The sequence below is a fragment of the Mirounga leonina genome, unplaced genomic scaffold (assembly GCF_011800145.1).
Source record: "Mirounga leonina isolate KUSES-001 unplaced genomic scaffold, KU_Mleo_1.0 Mir_201, whole genome shotgun sequence".
Classification (NCBI taxonomy): domain Eukaryota; kingdom Metazoa; phylum Chordata; class Mammalia; order Carnivora; family Phocidae; genus Mirounga; species Mirounga leonina.
The window spans coordinates 25,407,770-25,428,239 of NW_023270504.1; the positions used below are offsets into that span (position 1 = coordinate 25,407,770).

Here is a 20,470-nt window from a genome sequence, read left to right on the forward strand (position 1 = left end):
ACCCTTGTCCCCTGTAGTTCATAATAAACATGGCAGCTGTAGCGACCCTTTAAAAATTGGTCAGCCCAGGGGCGCTTGGGTGGCTCAGTCGGTTAAGGGCCCAACTTTTGATTTTGGCTCAGGTCATGATCTCAGAGTCTTGGGATCGAGCCCTGTGTTGGGCTCCATGCTCAGTGCAGAGTCTGCTTGAGGATTCTCTCTCTCCCTCTCTTTATGCCCCTCCCCCCTCTAAAATAAACAAATCTTTAAAAAAATTGGTTAGCCCATGTCACTCCTTAGCTCCATAGTCTTGGCTGGCTTCTCATTTCATTCAGAGAACATGTTATGTCCTTACGTGGCCTATGAAGCTTTGCATGGTTTGTGCTCCACCCCCTCTTATCTGCTCTGTTCCCACCACCCTGGAGCATGCACTCATACTTCTGCTCGAGCCCTTGCGCTCACTGTTCTCTCTGCTTGGGATATCCTCGTGGCTCCTTCAATCCTTACTTCAGGTCTCTGCTCGGATGTCATCTCTTCACCAAATGCTTCTCCAGCCACCTTGCATGAAACAGCAACTCCCTCTCCTACCCCTGGGCACTCCCATCCTCATATCACATTTTGTTTTTTTCCTAAGCACTCATACACATCTGAAATGCTGGATATTTACTTATTTTTGTGTTTGGTGTCTGTCTCTGCCCAGGGCAAGGTCCACAAAGACAGGGACTTCATCTGTTCGGCTCACTGTGTCCCCATTGCTTAGAATCGTACCCAGCACAGAGTGGTGTCATTAACATTGGTTGACTGACTGAATGTCTTGCTCCCAGGGTCGGTTTATGTGACCCGTCTGGAAAATATGAGGCTCTGTACAGATGCTGGGTACAGCTGCAGCTCTGTCCATTTGGGGCCCAGCTTACCAAAGCAGGTTGACACAGACCCTTTCTCGTTCCTCTGCTAACCCCAGGAGTGACAGTGTTCCCCATTGGAATCGGGGACCGGTATGATGAGGCCCAGCTGAGGAGGCTGGCAGGCCCAAACGCTGGCTCCAATGTGCTGAGGCTCCAGCGAATCGAAGATCTCTCCACCATGGCCACCCTAGGAAATTCCTTCTTCCACAAGCTGTGCTCTGGTGAGTCTCCTCATGTCTTTTTTACTCCCTCAAAATACAAAACACAAAAACAAAACCCATTCTAGAGACCTGAGGTTGGCCTGAGGTTGGCCAGGCCTTGATGAAGACAGTTACATAGACCGGGACCTTTAAGTTTCTGCTCATGGGAAGTTCATACTAAAACACCCAAGGGGGTACCAGAAAGTTCTCTGTGTATAGCCCTCCTTCCATCCTAACTGCCCATCAAGACTTTAGCAGAGACAGCCCGTGCTTACTTGTGCAGAGTGATTTTGGACAAAGAAGTGGAAGACAGAAGCAGGGAACTCCAGTGTCCCGCAGACCATGGTCTTCTTCCCCACGCCCTATGTTCAGTCTCAGCACGAGTATACAGGGCCTTAGAAAAACAGCAACATAGAATCTAATACCAAAGTATCATAGTTTAAATTGACTTAGAATTTTTTTTTTTTACTGTATATGATTTTTTTTATCTGTTTTTATTTCTATTCCTTAAGTAACTAGCTGTGAGTCAATACCTACTACAGAGTTATTGCCCTTTCCTGCTGGAAGATAGCTCTCCTGGCAGGACTCTTAAAGATCTCTTTCACATTTTGGGGATCTTGCCTCATTTCCTCCCCCTTCCTCTCACTAGGCACTGGTCTACATATGAAATGGGAAAAGGAGATACTGACTACGCACTGTAGGGATTTCTGTGTTCTTACTGTTGTTGTCGCCATAATTACTAAGAACTGCAAAGCATGCCAGAAAAAACCGCAGGATGGCCACCTCTTAGCTTGGTGGACCCGCATCCTCATGGTTGAACCCTCTCAGATCCTTTGCAGACTGAAGTCCACTTCACAGACAAGCCTGGGTGTCCAAGCAGACATCTTGAATGGCTTGGAACTTCTGCATAATGGGTGGGACCTCAGATCTTATTTGTGTCTGTTTCAGGGTTCGTTAGAGTTTGTGTGGATGAGGATGGGAACGAGAAGAGGGTGAGTTCCTTTCAGCTGACTTTGAAAAAAAGATCAGAATGAGTATTTGGGGTGCTTTTCCCCCTTGTTCCTCCTTCTGTCTTGGTCTGGTTCTCACTCTTACCATTATACCCTGCTTGTGTGTGTGTGTGTGTGTGTGTGTGTGTGTGTGTGTGTAGGTTTTTACCTGTAAATCTTGTGTTCTGCCTTCTTGCTGCTTGGGCCCATGTGCAAGTCCTAGTCTCTGTGTCCTTAGAGGGGGTCAGTTGCCCAGTTGATGGGCTTAGGGCAGGACTGACTCAGCCTATGCTTGCCTGAATCTGCTTTTTTCTTCTGCAGCCCGGGGACGTCTGGACCTTGCCAGACCAGTGCCACACAGTGACTTGCCTGCCAGATGGCCAGACCTTGCTGAAGAGTCATCGGGTCAACTGTGACCGAGGGCCGAGGCCTTCCTGCCCCAATGGCCAGCCCCCTCTCAGGGTGGAGGAGACCTGTGGCTGCCGCTGGACCTGCCCCTGTGAGTCCATTGCTTTACCAGCCTGGACAGTGTTATAGGGGTAGTACTTTTAGCATGGCTGTGCAGAGAGGTAGACCAGAAGGCCCTTTCCCTCCTCACTATATGCAGAGTGCTCCCTTCACCCATGTTTCCTCCCCTTTGTGTCCTTTAGACGTGTTTTCATTCAGTCCCAGGGATCGCTGTTCTCCTGTGTCTTTGGAAAGCACTTCCCCAGATAAGGCATAACGAGAAGGAAGAATTGATTTTCTGAGGTCAGAGCTCAGCTTGGCTGTTGGCAAGTCAGCCTTTAGGAGTCTATGCTGGAGAAGTGTAGCAGTGAGAGTGATGCCCCCAGAAAACTCTCCACTCACACCTAGAGCTGTATGGGAGCTGGGTGCTGTGGGACGTCATCACAGTGGCCTGGTGTAAGAGGAGGACATAGTCAAGTCCTTCTTGTGCAGACCCGTGGAGGGCATTCATCCATGGGGGTGGGTCAGCCCTCTGCCTCATGGTTGGGAGAAATGGCTGTGTTTGGCAATACCTACTCAGCATAATTACTATGTCGAACAAACACAACCAGTGGGATAAAAACTAAACTGTATTTTATACCCCACCCTCCCTTGACTATTTATTTAGTGGGATAAATGATCTCCCTGGACTGGATAAGAATGCTACCAGACCTCATAATTTCTGCTTATTCATAAAAAGTTCTATGGTTCCTTTACATTATAAAACAAACTCTCAACTTGGTAATTCGGTGCCCATCCCCGTGTAAGAATCAAAACCTTAAACTTGAGTTAGAGTTAAAACAGCTCCTTAATCCCAATTTGGGCTGCCTGCCCCCAGGACAGGGATGTATCCCACTTGTGGGATGCAGACCCCTCTCTGGAAGGGGCCTCTCGAAAGTCCTGTTCATAAGGCTCAGGTGTCCCATTTGTCCTTAGTGGGGCACCTGGGGGTGTGAGACTCACAACGCAATAGGAGTTTTGTGCAAACAAATTTCTTCTTAAATTCAGTCCCTCTGGACTCCTTTTATACTCTTGACTTTTTTTTACTCTTTATATTCTCTCTTTTTAAAAAAAGTATTTTATTTATTTGATAGAGAGAGACACAGCGAGAGAGGGAACACAAGCAGGGGGAGTGGGAGAGGGAGAAGCAGGCTTCCTGCAGAGCAGGGATCCCAATGCAGGGCTCGATCCCAGGACCCTGGGATCATGACCCGAGCCAAAGGCAGACTCTTAACAACTGAGCCACCCAGGCGCCCCTCTTTATATTCTCTTTTATCAGAAGTGGTAAAACTTGATTTAGGCTCTTTTTGTTAAGGATTAAAAAAATTTAAATTAAAACCATTTAAAACTTCTTATTTTGAATAATTTCAGATTTTCAAAAAAAGTTGCACAAACGGTACAAAGAATTCCTGTATATCTTTACCCAGATTGTAGTATCTTACATAATCACAGTGTAATGATCACAATCAGGAATTAACATCCGTAAAATACATCCATAAAAATCTTAGTTTTTGTCCGTTGTCCCACTAATGTCCTTTGTTCAGATGCAGGATTCAACCCAGAATCACACATGGCATTAAGTTATCATGTCTCTGTAGTCTCCTTAAATCTGCAACAGATCCTTAGTATTTATTGATATTTATGACCTTGACCTTTTTTGAAAAGTTCTGGCTAGTAATTTTGTAGAATGTCCCTCAATTTGAGTTAGAGTCAGATTATACATGTTGTCAAGAATAATCCAGAAGACATATTGTGTCTTTTTTCGTTTATCAAGAGGAGGTACATGTTATCAATTTGCCTCATTACAGGTGATGTTAAGTTTGATCACTTGGTTTAGGTGGTATTTACCAGATTTTTCCACTGTAGAGTTACTGTTTTCTTCCTTGCAGTTAATAATGATCATGTACAGAAATATTTTGGAACTATGGAAATATACTTTTACCCATTGAGTTTACCATGCATGGGTAATCCTTACCTGACACAATTTTTATTGTAGTATTTGCCAAATAGTGATTTTTGATTTCCATCATTCTCTCCACATTTACTAGTTGGAATTCTACTGAAAGGAAGAATTTTCCTTCTCTGTCATTTATTAATTCAATTAATTATTTGTATCAATATGGACTCATCGGTTCTTATTTTATTCTAGGGGGTAGAATCAGTTACTAGCATTATTTATTTTCTTGGTCAGCTGGTCCTGGATTTGGCTGCTGGGAGTTCTTTCAATTTGACTCGTGTCCTTTTGACATCCCCAGCTCACTCTCTCACACAGTGAGGAGCCTGGCTCTCATTATCCACAATATATTTCTATGTTGGCTTAATCCCAGAATACACATAAAGTAGTTTCAGAATTTGCTAACCAATGCCTGGATGGAAAACAAATCTACTAACTAGAGTACGATATTTGTATACAATTCTTTTTATCTTTTGTCTTTGAGTACATAGTACATTTCCCCCCGAAGTTATTTAGGTTAGTTTCTCCCCTCCGTACAGTGTAGTTATGTTATTCATTACCATGAGTTTAATTTGTTTCTGTTTGTATTCCGTTCTGGGTTTCCCTCATCCCCATTCTTGCTGATTTTATTCATTTGTTTGTTTTCGGTATGTGAATTACTAATCTGGCTCCAAATGTGAGAGGGTACAGAAAGGTTTACTTGGATGTCACTCCCCTGTCCCCTTTCCTCTGTCCTTTCTGCTTATTTCCACCTACGTTCGTGCAGGCAACCGACCTCACTCATTCCAGGTTTATCCTTCTTCACAAATGAGCTTTGCCTTTTTTGCTTAAAAACATAGCCCAGAAATCCTCTCTATCAGTTCAAAGACAGCAGCGGGGACACGAGAGGATCACAGAAGTGAAGTAATTTATCCCAGATCACAGCACAAGCAAGGGGTGGGAGCCAAATTCAATCTTGAGTTTCTCTGGCTCTGAAGTACCCACTTCACTGTAACAGTTTATGCCCTGGTGGGCAGAGCCTCAGGTGAGCTAACACCATTTCTTTGCCTGTGACTTGCTACATCCTCATAGCAGTTGGGGCTGATCTCTTTAAGGCTTGACAGCTTCACAGCTGGGCCACTTGCAGCATGGGTGTCGTCGGGCCAAAGGCGTTCAGTACTGCCCCTTAGAAGGGACCATCTACTCTAGGACTCAGGAGATTTTGAGTGGAAGAGTTCCTAGCAGGCTGCTCAGCTCTGACAGCTGGTGCATCCAGCCCCCTCCTTTGTTAGTGGCCATGCTGCTTGACCTACAGGTCACTCGTGCAGATGGAGGTTGCCTAGACCTGCTGTGAGTGAGGGACATGAATGCATTCTCATTGACCCACTGAGTCTGCCTCTCAGTTCTTGGGCTTTTATTTTCCCACCACCATAGCTATGGTCATGGTTGCTCCGGAAAGCTCATCTCTAGCTTCATTTCGGTCCAAGATTAACTTTCAAATCACGCATGGTGGTGGTGCCTTCCATGGGGGGATTTTTACAGAATCATCTTATGCAGATGCAAGATGACTAGTATTCCCAAGTGGTGTTTTAATAGGAGCCTTGAGAATTTGCTGATCATGTGAATGAATGAGTGGCAAATGAGGGAGTGCTGAGACCCAATCATTTGTTTTGGCTTCAGAAATATTCCTCTTGTGTGATCTCTTAAAGGATCAAGTCAACATGGCCTCTTGTACCGTTAGAAACTTGGCAGCTGAGAGGACACATGTGTCTTTAGGTGAACTTTCTTTACAATGAGCTCATAAGCTCATGATACGCTTAGCTCCTCATGATTTCAACAAGTCCTAACAACCCTGAGACTTAATTTTGTTTCCTGGGCCAAGGCATCCCTGTAGAGGAGATCATTCACTTTGCACGCTAAAGTAGAAGTATGGCTCTATAATTTTCCATGTTTTTTTATGTGATACTTATCCTTCTAAACCTTCTCTAGAAAAATATTTACTGGCTAAGTGTTACTTACCTAAGCTACTCTATCCCTCAGAATTTGTTCCCTAATCCGTAAAAAGGAGGAAGTTAGACTGCACGACCTCAAAGGGCCCATTCAGCGCTCAGTTCTGTTAACTGTGTGCAGCTTGGTAACACCTGCCTCTTTGCACTTATGGGGGTTTGGAGAACGTCACATCCGTCCTTTGCTCTCCCCATCCAGGTGTGTGCATGGGCAGCTCTACCCGGCACATCGTGACCTTTGATGGGCAGAACTTCAAACTGACTGGCAGCTGTTCATATGTCCTATTTCAAAACAAGGAGCAGGACCTGGAGGTGATTCTCCATAATGGTGCCTGCAGCCCTGGGCTGAGGCAGGCCTGCATGAAATCCATCGAGGTGAAGCATGACGGCCTCTCAGTTACGCTCCACAGTGATATGCAGGTGAGGGGTGTTTTCTCTGGGTCCCATGCAAGGCAGCAACAGAACCTCGAAGAAGCCTCCGCTGCTGGTTGGTTTTAGCTGGTGTGTCTGTTAGGGACTCCACCTTCTGCCTCACCAGCAGAGCACCACCTTTTTAGGAGGGGTGTAAAGGATTCTAATAATCTGTTCTGTCAAGCTCTGCAACGCTCCTTTACCTTAGAAGAGCTACTGCCAAATATCAGAGTTTGTGGATGACATTGGAGTTGAGAGTAGGAACTGTCGGTAACTTTGGGAAGAAGCTAAGAGTGAAATTCTAGGATTCCTTATTGTGTGACTACTGATGAATCACTGTCTTCTTTGGACAGCCGACAGTGAATGGGAGACTGGTCCCTGTCCCATATGTGGGTGGGGACATGGAAATCAATGTCTACGGCACCATCATGTATGAGATCAGACTCAACCATCTTGGCCACATCTTCACGTTCACTCCACGAAACAATGAGTTCCAGCTGCAGCTCAGCCCCAAGACCTTTGCTTCAAAGACGTATGGTCTTTGTGGTGAGAACTTTCTCCTTTGCTCTAGCCTCAGGACTCTTGGCTGCTTGTATTTCTGGGTCCAGTTGATTGTAAGGTTCAGAAGCTGGTGGGCATGGAGAGTGGCCAGGTCTCCAACATCAATATGTCAGCACGCAGGGCTACCAATCTTGCCTTTCTCCATCTATCTAGGGATCTGTGACGAGAACGGAGCCAATGACTTTATGCTGAGGGATGGCACGGTCACCACAGACTGGAGAGTGCTCGTCCAGGAATGGACCGTGCAGCAGCCGGGGAGGACGTGCCAACCGGTCTCCTGGGAGCAGTGTCCTGTCTCCAGCAACTCCCACTGCCAGGTCCTCCTCTCAGAATTGTTTGCTGAGTGCCACAAGGTCCTCACTCCAACCACCTTTTACGCCATGTGCCAGCAAGACAGTTGCCACCAGGAGCAGGTGTGTGAGGTGATTGCCTTGTATGCCCACCTCTGTCGGACCAAGGAGATCTGTGTTGACTGGAGGAGGACCAGTTTCTGTGGTGAGTCTCCAAAGGCATCCTGTAAAGTTGTGAAGACCAACTAATTGTGGTCTTGCTCAACCCTCTCTGGGCCTCATATTCTTTTTCTGGGTGATAAAGATCAAAATCCCTGTTTTTCCCATTACCTAGGATCTTATTTAGGATCAAATTAAATGATAGATGTTTCAGTAATTTGGGTGTAGAATGTCTGTGTAAATGGAAGCGTTTCTATAGTTCAGACAAATGTGACTTTAATGTATTGGACACATATAGGCATCAGCAAAGTACAGAATGACCAGTCACATTTCTGATTTGAAATTACCCCAAGTTTAGCAGAGGCTCACAGAGTAAGCCATGCCTGAGCAGGATGTTGAAGTGTGAGTGGAATTTTGCCACTGAAATACCAAGAAGGATCTTAATTAGAAAGACCATGGGATTGCTAGTGGAGGTTCCTCCCCAGGGTCAGCTCTCCTACTTGGACTTGGCATTTATTCGTCATTTAGCATGCAGGGGATACCATAATGAATCAGATGTGATTCCTGCCTCAGGGGGCGCTGGAATGAAAAGAACACTGAACTTCAGCCCCCACCCCCCAATTACTGAATACAATCTCTGACTTTCTCTGGAGGGAAATCAATATATGCAAGCATCTTGGAGTCTCAGAGTTTATTATCATAGAACTGCCACAACTCTAGCCTGTGGCTGGAGGACTTGGGCACCCTAGTCCCAGCTCAGGAGCTGATCATCTGTTCTCTGTCTATCTGGACCTTGCTTTCTGCATCTCAGAATGAGATGGTTGGACGAGCAACCCTTAGGTTCCATCCAACTCTGTTGTTCTGAGTCCATTAGATGGTAGTGCCTTGTTTCAACCTGCCTGCAGTTCAAGGGGCAAATGATAGTTCCTGAGTTAGCCATAGTCCTTCTCTACTTACTAATTTCCTTGTCTACCCCCGGCTACTCACTGTGCCCTTACAGGAAAATGCTTGATGCTCTAAATCCTTAGACACTCCTGCCACCTGCCTTGGCACCATGAGAAGGGGTCGAGCAGGGCCAGACTGGGCCAAGTGAATCATGTACCTTTTCTCCAGGCAACTCTTCATAGCTGTGGACTCCTTATTTAATTTAAGAGGATTTTTTTAAAGGATTCAATATACCTGTATTCAAAAGAAACACCCATAAAACTTCCTAAGGATACACAGGCTCACATCATCTGTTAGGATTAAATTTGGCTCCGGTAACAGAGAAGTAAAATTCTCTCTCACACAGTTGATCAGAGGGAGGTGGCTCCAGCTGTTTCTGGGTTTCAAACTGGATTCTAGTTTTTTGCTCTGCCCTCACTTGGGTGTGCTTTTTTCTCATGGCTTAAGATGGACCTCTAGCTGTCACATCCGGGTTCCAGATGGCAGTGGGAGTGAAGAAGGGAAAAGGCACAAAGGACACACACAGCTGTCCTTTAAAAAAAGATTCCTGGGTCAAAATGGTGGAAAAAACCCCAAAAACAAGATTCCTGGAAACCGCTATTGGAGTCTTCATTTGCGCTTACAGTTCATTGGGCAGAACTGTAGTCACGTGACTACACTTAGCGGCAAGGGAGGTCGGGAAATGTAGTCTGTACTCCGTGGTCACGTGCCTGGCTTACAGAACCATTTATGGAAAATGGAGGGAATAAAAATGGGTAGAAATTAGCCATTTCTGCCCCAGCAAGTTTGTCAGATGGCCAACCTCTTTGAAGCAGCTGTGCCTTTGTTTCTGTCTGGTTGGTGTGGGCTGAGTGTGACCCTGTTCTCTGTCTGTAGATATGTCATGCCCACCGTCCCTGGTGTACAACCACTGTGAGCGTGGCTGCCCCCGGCTCTGTGAAGGCAATACAAGCTCCTGTGGGGACCATCCCTCGGAAGGCTGCTTCTGTCCCCCAGACCAAGTCATGCTGGAAGGTAGCTGTGTCCCCGAGGAGGCCTGTAGCCAGTGCGTCAGTGAGGATGGAGTCCGGCACCAGGTAGGAGCCCTGGCCTTTTGCCTCCCATGGGGCTGCTTCTCTCTTGGGACGGTAGCGTGAAGTGTTCACCAGTGATTGGCCCCCTCCAACTGTGGCAGCAAGGGTCAACTCTTAAGGGGATCACTGAAGACTAGGGAAGCAGTATGACATAATGGTTTTTGAGCCAGACACATCTTGGTTCAAATCCTGGGTCTGTCATATATTAGCTGTGTAAGCAAACACCAAAGTATTAATAACGTGTTACTACTACTACTACTACTATCATCATTATATTCATGTAAGTAGAAGGCTATAGGAACCCAGAAGGGGATGGGAAAAGAATATTTATACTAATAGTGATGTCTACTATGATTACAACATATTATGTACCTTGCATTGTACTAAGCCCTATATATTCATTATCTCAACATTTTTTGAAGGTTTGTTTTGCAGGATATTAACAGTTATCTGTGGTCAAGTGAGTTTAAAGAACACTAGCTAAACAGGTTTCTTTATTGCAGCATTCTTTACAGCTCTTAATGCACTAATGTATGGTGCAAGTATTTAAGAGGGTTTTTTCTTCTCAACCTTATCTGACTGTGGAACTGTGTGTGTGTGTGTATCATCCCCTTGGACTATGGTTTCACAGAACACACTGGGATGTCTTACATCATCTTAGTAAATATTTACAAGATCTTTAGGAGAGATTCAAGGCTCAGAGAGCTTCCTTTGCCCAGGGACATGGTTTGTAAGTGACGAAGTTGGGAATTGCACTCAGTATTTAAAACTCTGTCTGACTCCAAAGAGCGTGCTCTTTCCGATGTATGAAAATGCCTTTTTGCTAGGTCTTCTTTGGGCTGATCTTCCTGGGAGTCATGGAGTCATCTGTTCTCATAGCCCTCTACAGGTTATTGAGTACATTTTGAAAGGACACTTACCAGACCCTCCCCCATCTTGGCCTAAGATGGCAGTCATAGCTTCAAAGTTGACAACACGTACATTTGCAGTAGCTGGCCCGTGTGTGTCTGCGCACACATAGATGTGTGCGGGGGTCCTGTCCTTCCTCTTGGACAGTGATACGGGAGAGCAGATATGACTTCCAGCAAAGGAGAGTGTATCCTGTGATCAGGAGCTATACCCCAGACTTAACCTCTCCATCATCACCAGGGAGGACTTTTTTCACTAAGTGAACCAGGTGAGGTAACTTACTATATTTAATCACAACTAGGAGAACTCACGGTAAAGCTAGCTGACCAATCTCGAGATTGATGAAAACAGTATAACTACACTATTCTGTCCCAGACATTGTCAGCCACGAAATGGACCATTTCCTTTGATTCTCCCCAAAACTCCATAGGGTCATTATTACATGTGCCATTGAATGGGTGAGGAGACTGAGGCTCAGATAAAACTAGGGTTCCTATTCATGACACCAGGACATCCCATAGTGTCCTAACCCTGCTTTTGATCCCATTGGAACTGGGAGCTAAACTTTGGGCTGTGTGTTCATGGAAGCACAGGCATTCATCCAGCTATTACTGGATGGCTCTCATCTGCTCTGTTTTGTTATTTGGCTTTATCCTAGTGGACCCCATTTGCTCTCACTGTGGAGTAGATGAATTAGGAGGGAAGACCAGTCACAATCTACCTCTGTATTTCAACTTGCCAAATGAAGTAACTGCCTGTCCCGTAATATTCTCCAAGACGAGTAAATAAAACCTTACATTGCTCTCCCTGATCTTCACACTCCTGGGGTCCCTCCCACTGGGCTTGAAGGGTAGGTGCCATTTATGTGTGGTGCCAGCACCCAGTGGTACTTTCAACCTGGATTTGCTGGGAGTGGGAAGGTGCTCTCAGAGGGAGGCAGAAGTGGTCTCTACTCTCTTCTCTGGCATTCTGTAATGAGAAGGAAGCTCAAGTTTGTAAAGCGCTTCTGGCTCCCTGATTGTCATTTGGCTGCAGGGTGCTGAGAGCTGGAAGCTTGTGAATTTTATCTTAGTGTCTCCACCTACCCCCTCTGACTCGATTTCTCCTCACCACTCCCCTCACCTCGTCCAACAGTTTGGAATATGCATTTGAGTTGTGTGGAGAGTGCTTCCAAGGAGTGTAATATTTTGGACATAGAAACAGTCTTATAAATGTATTTCAGAACCAAGTGACAATAAAATGAGTTAATCAAAAACTATGAAGGGAACAAAGCCAGTTTTAGTTTATTGCAGAACATATAGTTTAAATGGATGAAAACAAATATCTGATCAGCCACCTGCAATTTCAGTTTTTCCATTCAAAGCAGAGAAAGAATGAAAATCTAACATGAAGAACATTTCCATTAAATGAAATGTCTTTCACCAAAAAATAAAGCCTAGACAGCTTTTCTTCAGGGAAATAATCCAGGGTGTAAGTCTCTGGTGGTAACTTCAGAAGGGCAAAATATTTACCAGTTTCCATAGCTCTTGTTTATTTTACAGAACGCAGTGTGAACACATGAACCTTTGTGGCTGGCTCAGAGGGGATTCAGCTGAGCACTGACTGTCCCTCTCTGGGTTGGAGGCTGTGCAGGGGGGGCAGGGGTAGCAAGGACCGCCTCCATCACCTGGGACGAAGTGCCTGGAGCCTGTGCTTCCTGCTCTGAGGTCTCTGCTGTTCCCTGGTGGCACAGTGCTTAATTTTCCTGCATCTTCCCCCAGATCCTTGGCTGGGGTGGGTGGTGCATGGTCACTTGCGGTGTCCCTTCTCTGACCTGGGGTTTTGAAGACTTCAGTTTTCCCTTACCATATTCTCTGTAGGCGGTTCTTTTGTCTTTTTTGAATTTAGAACTGCAGCCTGCTCTCATTCCGGTTCTGTCCTGGGAACAGTCCTGCCTGGCCCTGGAACCCAGTGGGTGAGACAGGCCGGGCTGGAGTTAGCCTGTCCTGGTGCAGGAGTGCCACCTGCTGGTGTGTTTGCTGCCTAACCGGACAGGTGATGCCACTGCAGAGCTGGCCGCTGGTGCTTTAGCTTAGCGTGAGCGGGGAAAAGGGCTTTCTCAGGGACCAGATTCTGTCCCCTGCCTCGGGCACGCCTCATTAAAGCTTCCTGGGGAAATAAAAATAAAATAAAAATCCCTGGAAGAGGAGGCTTAACACCTGATTTTGGTCATCTGTTGAGGTCTATTGTCCACTCTCAGGATCGTGGGAAAATTGTATTACTTTTTTCTTGAATTTAGATATCTAAAGTTCACATTTAAAAAGACATATATAAATAATATGGTCGTCTCCTTTCTCATTTTATCACTTTTGCCACTTAAAGGTCTAAATATAGATCCCTTGATTGGCCATTTTCTTGACATCACCATCTGTGCAAAAAGCAGGAAAGAGGCAGGACAGAGCAAGGCCTGGGGAGATGTGAGATGTCCCCCTCCTCCTTCCACTCCCAGGCCTCGGAGGCCAGTGCCCTGGGCCCTCCCTGGACCTTCCCAGACCCTAGGGGAGCACTGGGCTCCTGGTGCCGGCTCCTGCCTCCTCTGTCCTGCTCACTGTCACCAGGGTTGTCCTTATTTGGCACTCTTCTCTCTGAGGCAGGGTCCTGCTTACAAAGCGTTGGGGTGCGTCTCGCCTACCCTGTAACCCTCCCCCCACAAGCAGACAGGGAAGGCCTCTAGAATCTTCTAGATATCCACAAGGACTTTCCATCCTTGTTCCCACTCAGAATTCCTTCTCCTTCCCTCTGCCCAGGTCCTTCCCACTCAGCACAGATGCACGTTTGTGAGGCCTTTCTGGAGCACCCCAGCCTCTGCAAACATTTCTTCTGCACTGCTGTGGCTCTTGTATTTCCCATTTTTAAAAACAGCTTTATTGAGGTATAGTTTACATACAGTAAACAGTACCTATTCCAAGGGTACAATTTGATGAGTTTTGACATATGGACGTTCCCATAAAGCCATCATCACAATCATGATAATGAACATTTCCGTCAGCCCCCAGAGTTTCCTTAGGCCTCTTTTGAAGACATCCCTAGCCCCCGTCTCTCACCCCCAGGCAACCACTGCTCTGCTTTCTGTCCCTAGAGATAGATACATTTACATTTTCTGGAATTTTCTATAAATGGAATCATGCAGTGTGTACTCCTTTTTTTTTTGCCTGTCTTTCACTCAGTATGATACTTTTGAGATCCCTTCATCTTGCAAGTTTCCATAGTTTGTTTTCATGGCTGAGTAATATGCCACGCCGTGAATGTATCACAATTCATTTCTCTCATTCAACTTTTCATTGATGGGTCTTATTTCCTCAGTTTGAGTGTCAGCCATTTGAGGGCTGGGATGGGGTTTTCGGTCCCCCCACCCCTCCCATGGCCCCGGCAGTGTGACCTGCCTATGGCAGGCACTGTGCTTATGGACGAAGGCAGCTGGAGTGTAGAAAGCACATGGTGTCTGGGGCCAGAACGTCAGATTCAATCCCAGGATGCATCTCCTGGTCACGTTCCTTGTCTGTGTCTCCATGCATCATTTGTACGTGTAGATAATGACAGTACTTCCCTGATACGGTTATTGTAAGGAGTATAAAGTGAATAAATGTAAAGCCCTTAGAAAGGTATCTTGAACATATTTAATGCTAGTTACTGCTGGGAAGCAGTAGAGCATGGTGTCAAAAAGATGGTGTGTGGGTTCATATCGTAGCTCTGCTGCTGTGGTAGTGTGACCCTAAGCAGGGGCCTCAGCTTTCTCATTTGACAAGGGGGTAACACACATGTCCTCACCAGGGGGCTGCAGTGTGGATTAAATGAGTCATTTATATAAAACCCATAGAATAGGGGTGTGTGCGTGGTGCAGTCTGTTAGCGGCTGCCTTCAGCTCAGGTCACGATCTCCGGATCCTGGGACTGAGCCCCGAGTCAAGACTCCCTGCTCAGTGGGGAGTCTGCTTCTCCCTCTCCCTCTGCCCCTCCCCACCAGCTCACACACACACACTCTCTCTCTTTCAAATAAATAAAATCTTTTTCTTTTTTTAAAGATTTTATTTATTTATTTGAGAGAGAGAGAATGAGAGACAGAGAGCATGAGAGGGAGGAAGGTCAGAGGGAGAAGCAGACTTCTTGCCGAGCAGGGAGCCCGATGTGGGACTCAATCCCGGGACTCCAGGATCATGACCTGAGCCGAAGGCAGTCGCTTAACCGACTGAGCCACCCAGGCGCCCCAAATAAATAAAATCTTTAAAAAAACCCCATAGAACAGTGGTACATAGCATATGTTCTTCAGACATTGGCTGGTATTATATACTGAGTGAGGGGAAGGTATCAAGGTCAGAGAGTTTAATCCTGGAGAAGGACTGCAGCTTGGGGGAAGGGTGTTCTCCTTGGAGACCTCTGATCTTCCTTCTCAGCTGACTGATTGTTGACCATGGAAACAGATGGAATAAATAAGACCTTCTTGACCTGGGAATTTTTTAGCTTTTGAGCTACTGCATAAGAATGTGTTTATTCAGGGGCAGGTAATTTATTTTATTTATTTTTATTTAAATTCAATTAATTAACATATAATGTATTATTAGTTTCAGAGGTAGAGGTCAGTGATTCATCAGTGCTCATTACATCACGTGCCCTCCTTAATGTCCATCACCCAGTTACCCCATCCCCCCACCCACTGCCCCTCCAGCAACCTTGTTTGTTTCCTATGATTAAACGTCTCTTATGGTTTGTCTCCCTCTCTGGTTTTGTCTTGTTTTATTTTTTCCTCTCCTCTGTTTTGTTTCTTAAATTCCACGTGGAGTGAGATGATATGATAATTGTCTTTCTCTGATTGACTTATTTCGCTTAGCATAATACCCTCTAGGTCCATCCACATCGTTGCAAATGGCAAGATTTCATTTTTTTTCTGATGGCTGAGTAGTAATCCTTTGTGTGTGTGTGTATATATATATATATATATATATATATACCACATCTTCTTTATCCATTCATCTGTCAATGGACATCTGGGCTCTTTCCATAGTTTGGCTATTGTGGACATCGCTGTTATAAACATCGGGGTGCCTGTGCCCCTTCGGATCACTCCATTTGTATCTTTGGGGTACATACCCAGTAGTGCAATTGCTAGGTTGTAGGGTTTCAACTTTTTGAGGAACCTCCATACTGTTTTCCAGAGTGGCTGCACCAGCTTGCATTCCCACCAACAGCCAAAGAGAGCTCCCCTTTCTCAGGGGTGGGCAATTGAAACGTGAATTTAATTTTAACTCTGAATTTGACTTGCTGACTGAGTGTAGAGGGATTCCTGGTCCTGGCTTGGCGGTCCCCATCTGTGCTGGTCACAGTCTGCACCACTGAGGCGGGCCTGGGTGCCCTCCCTTTGCAGGTGAGGAAACAGGCCCGGGGAGTGGAGTTCAGGTCTCCCTGACTTCACAGCCCTTCTACAGTGGGGCTGTCTGCAACTCTGGGAAAGCTGCTCAAACCCGTCATGTGCCCTCTGGTCTCCCATCACTCCCAGGACCAACAGTGTGACGAGTTTGAGAGTCTCGCTGTCCTCCCCTCACCTCTTCCTGCCCCATCCATATCTTGTCAATTCCAGGAATAAATGGAATCTGTTTCTCAAGCTACACCCCGGCTTTGGCTTGGGAAATGGCCAGCTGTGTGGCACAGGAGTGCTCACCGTTTTGCCTTGCTTCGTTTTAGCGCCCCTGGTGCTTCTCCAGCTCTTTTCCTCTCAGAGCCTGACACTGCCTTCCAGCCCGTGTTCATCTGTGCGGCTGTCATGGAGGCATGGCTCAGGCACTGCCCTCCGAGGGGAGACTGAGCTGGGGGGCGGGGGAGCTGACTCCCACGACCTCTGAGGCTTTGTGCCCCCAGTGTCCTGGGCCCTCTCTGAAACTCGTTTTCCTTCAGTTCCTGGAAACCTGGGTCCCAGCTCACCGGCCCTGCCAGATCTGCATGTGCCTCAGTGGACGGAAGGTCAACTGTACGTCACAGCCCTGCCCCACGGCCAGAGGTGAGCGCCTGGCTCCCTGCTGCTCCTGGAGGAGGAAGGAGTCCCTTGAGGCCCTGGCCACCCCGTCTGCATACCTGCTGGGCCAGATACAAATGTCTGTTTCCTCCACCCCTCCTGCCCTACCCTTCCTTCCCTTGCTGGGCTCGGGGTACCCTTTTTTGTACCTGGAGTAGACACTCTCAGAGGTTAATCCTGCCCCCCACACCCCATCCCCACCTTGGCCATCAGTCTCAGAGTCCCCTGGAGGGCACATTTGAGGGGGTCACCAGGACACACTGGGAAGACTCATTTGTCAGAGGCCCCTTGGCCCGATGCCTGGTGGGCCTCCTATGAAGGGCCTGTGCTGGTTTTCTGCAACATTTCGAAGGCTGCGGGCTGCGGCATCATTGATTTCTCTGACTTCTGTGGCCTTCTCCCTCAGCTCCCATGTGCGGCCCGTGTGAAGTGGCCCGTCTCCACCAGAACGCAGAGCAGTGCTGCCCGGAGTATGAGTGTGGTATGTGTCCCACCCTGGGCGACTCTCCAGGGCCCAGACCCTGGCCCCAGCCCCAGGTGACCCACGCGGCAGGTGCTACAAGGTGCATGTGGGCTAAGGCAGAGGGTGTGCCAAAGGGGGGGTGGTAAGAGCTGACTGGCTTTTCAAAAAAAAATGGCAAGAGTATGCTCTGGAATGTAGGATTTGCTTCCTAGGAAAATTCTGCAGTGAATTATTAAATGTAAGGTTTGAAAGCATTAAAAAAAAGAATGGGGTAATCTCTGGTGGGGGGCAGTGCAGAGATTTACTGAAGAAAAAGTCATGCCAAAGTAACCCATGTGCCTTTTTCAATAAAATCCTGAGGATACCAGCTATAGAGAAGGCCACACACAGGGCACTTTGATTTCAGCAAGTGATTCATCAAAGGGTTTCATTATAGGCTTGCAAACTCCACGGTGAGTAATGGGCTGAGTAAATAGTGTAATGAGATGAATCCAGAGCTGATGGAATTATGGTTAACATGACAGGAAATCTCCAGTGCCCCGTCGCTGTCCTGTCCAACGTGTTTATTAATTGGACGGATGAGGACATAAAGCACAGGCGTGTCAAATTTGTAGTGATGCAAATCTTTGAGGGAGAGCAAATAGATCAAGGGACAGTCTAGGGGTCTAAAAAAGAATGAAATCATCTGAGAAATTTATTTATGCTGATGGAATTTATAAGGCATAAATGGAAGTCCTGCGTGGAGGGAGATGTGGTTTGAAACAAACTTGTGGAAAACAGGCCTCAGAATGTTAACAGTAGAGAGAACTGGGGCATCCTATAGTTCAAGCCCCTCATTTTATAGATGTGATTAAGCTTCTACGATGTGCCAGACACTTTGCCTCCATTATTTCATGACATCTTGAGACTGACCCTGGAAGGTAGCCTTCCCCACCTTGCAGAAGACGAGACCGAGCTCCCAGAGGGTTCAGGTGACTTGGCTTGGCTGAGATCTGGAAGTCCCAGCAGTGACAAGAGTAATCAACATGAGCTTATCATATGACTCGGATCTGCCTGTCTGTCTGTCTCTCTCTGTACCTATCACTTCTCCCCTTCTCTCCCTCCATCTCCAGCTCCATCTCATCTTCATCATGCACCTAACACAGTAGAAGTCTGCAGGAATAGGAGTGTAGGGTGCCACAGTAGTGACCTTGCTGACCTCTGAAAGGGCGTCTCTCTTTCCTGGCCTCAGTGTGTGACCTGTTGAGCTGTGACCTGCCCCCAGCTCCTCCCTGTGAAGATGGCCTCCAGATGACCCTGACCAATCCCGGCGAGTGCAGACCCAACTTCACCTGTGGTAAGGCCTCTGTGGATGACGAAGGAGTAGCATGGCCGCTGTCTCCTGGCCTGGGAGGGTGTCCTGTATTCTAGTTCATTGAAATCTGGGCTTTGGGTACATCTGGAACAGAGGGGGTCAGATCACACCTGGGTTGACCCTTCCTAGCCACATGCTGCTGTGGCATTCTGGGTGTGGGCATAGCTATATGCACCTCCCTTTTTAAAAAAATTTTTTTATTGTTATGTTAATCCCCATACATTCCATCATTAGTTTTAGATGTAGTGTTCCATGATTCATTGTTTGTGCATAACACCCAGTGCTCCATGCGGAGCGTGCCCTCTTTAATACCCATCACCAGGCTAACCCATCCTCCCACCCCCCTCCCCTCTAGAACCCTCAGTTTGTTTTTCAGAGTCCATCGTCTCTCATGGTTGGCTCCCCCTCTGATTTACCCCCTTCATTCTTCCCCTCCTGCTATCTTCTTCTTCTTCTTTTTTTTTTCTTAACATATATTGCATTATTTGTTTCAGAGGTACAGATCTGAGATTCAACAGTCTTGCACAATTCACAGCACTCACCATAGCACATACCCTCCCCAATGTCTATCACCCAGCCGTACCATCCCTCCCACCCCGGCCCCCACGCCAGCAACCCTCAGTTTGTTTCCTGAGATTAAGAATTCCTCATATCAGTGAGGTCATATGATACATGTCTTTCTCTGTTTGACTTATTTCACTCAGCATAATACCCTCCAGTTCCATCCACATCGTTGCAAATGGCAAGATCTCATTCCTTTTGATGGCTGCATAATATTCCATTGTACCTATATACCACCTCTTCTTTATCCATTCATCTGTCGATGGACATCTTGGCTCTTTCCACAGTGTGGCTATTGTGGACATTGCTGCTATAAACATCGGGGTGCACATACCCCTTCGGATCGCTACTTTTGTATCTTTGGGGTAAATACCCAGTAGTGCAATTGCTGGATCATATGGTAGCTCTATTTTCAACTTTTTGAGGAACTTCTGTACTGTTTTCCAGAGTGGCACCTCCCTTTTGAGCTGCATTAAGAGACAGTTGGGCCTGAGATGGAGAAGCCTCCAGATCCAACCTTTACTAACTCCCATCCTCCCACACACCATTGAGGGGAGGGAATGTTCCTTTGGTTTGTTCTCATCGCTAGATCTTATTCCCAAACAAATCTGTCAGTTTTCTCCCCCTTTGTGTATCTATTGAATCACCAAATAGCATAAGGCTGGGTTAAAGTGAGACATGGCAAGGAACACAATTCCATATGTAGCCTTTGAGAATACCCACTTTATGTCAAGTGGAGTTCCTGTCCTGTTGATCTAGAGTCTCACTTGAGCTCCTAGAAGTAAGACCTGGAGGGTAAGAAGAGGCCTCATTGTATTTGAAGGAAGTTGGGACCAGGCAAAGGACACAGGGAGGGGATTGGCATTTATAAAATGACACTGGCGGGGCACCTGGGTGGCTCAGTCAGTTGAGCATCTGCCTTTGGCTCAGGTCATGATCCCAGGGTCCCGGGATCAAGCCCCGCGTCAGGCTCCCTGCTCATCGAGGGGTCTGCTTCTCCCTCTGTCTCCCACCATGCTCTCATGCTCGCTCTCTCACTCTTTCTCAAATAATTAAATAAAATCTTTGAAAAAAAAATAAAAAAATAAAATGACACTGTGGGTTTGACAGGGTTGCTAGCATGCTTTCGTTCAACATTGTTGGAGGATCTAAAACTACAGGGCATTGTTCTAGGTACCCAGCTGGCACAGGGGTCCCAGAAGCT

The 20,470-nt window shown here is 46.7% G+C and overlaps 1 protein-coding gene across 1 annotated transcript in view; it reads left to right on the plus strand.

The window, feature by feature from the left end:
• VWF (von Willebrand factor) overlaps positions 1-20,470 on the plus strand; it is a 134,268-nt gene that overhangs the window by 93,411 nt on the left and 20,387 nt on the right. Inside the window, exons 32-41 of the mRNA XM_035028418.1 lie at positions 941-1,105; positions 2,033-2,076; positions 2,395-2,572; positions 6,698-6,918; positions 7,263-7,455; positions 7,624-7,965; positions 9,741-9,940; positions 16,771-16,873; positions 17,295-17,369; positions 18,583-18,687. Of these exons, the coding sequence (XP_034884309.1) occupies positions 941-1,105; positions 2,033-2,076; positions 2,395-2,572; positions 6,698-6,918; positions 7,263-7,455; positions 7,624-7,965; positions 9,741-9,940; positions 16,771-16,873; positions 17,295-17,369; positions 18,583-18,687 (1,626 nt within the window). The remainder of the gene's footprint in view (positions 1-940; positions 1,106-2,032; positions 2,077-2,394; positions 2,573-6,697; positions 6,919-7,262; positions 7,456-7,623; positions 7,966-9,740; positions 9,941-16,770; positions 16,874-17,294; positions 17,370-18,582; positions 18,688-20,470) is intronic.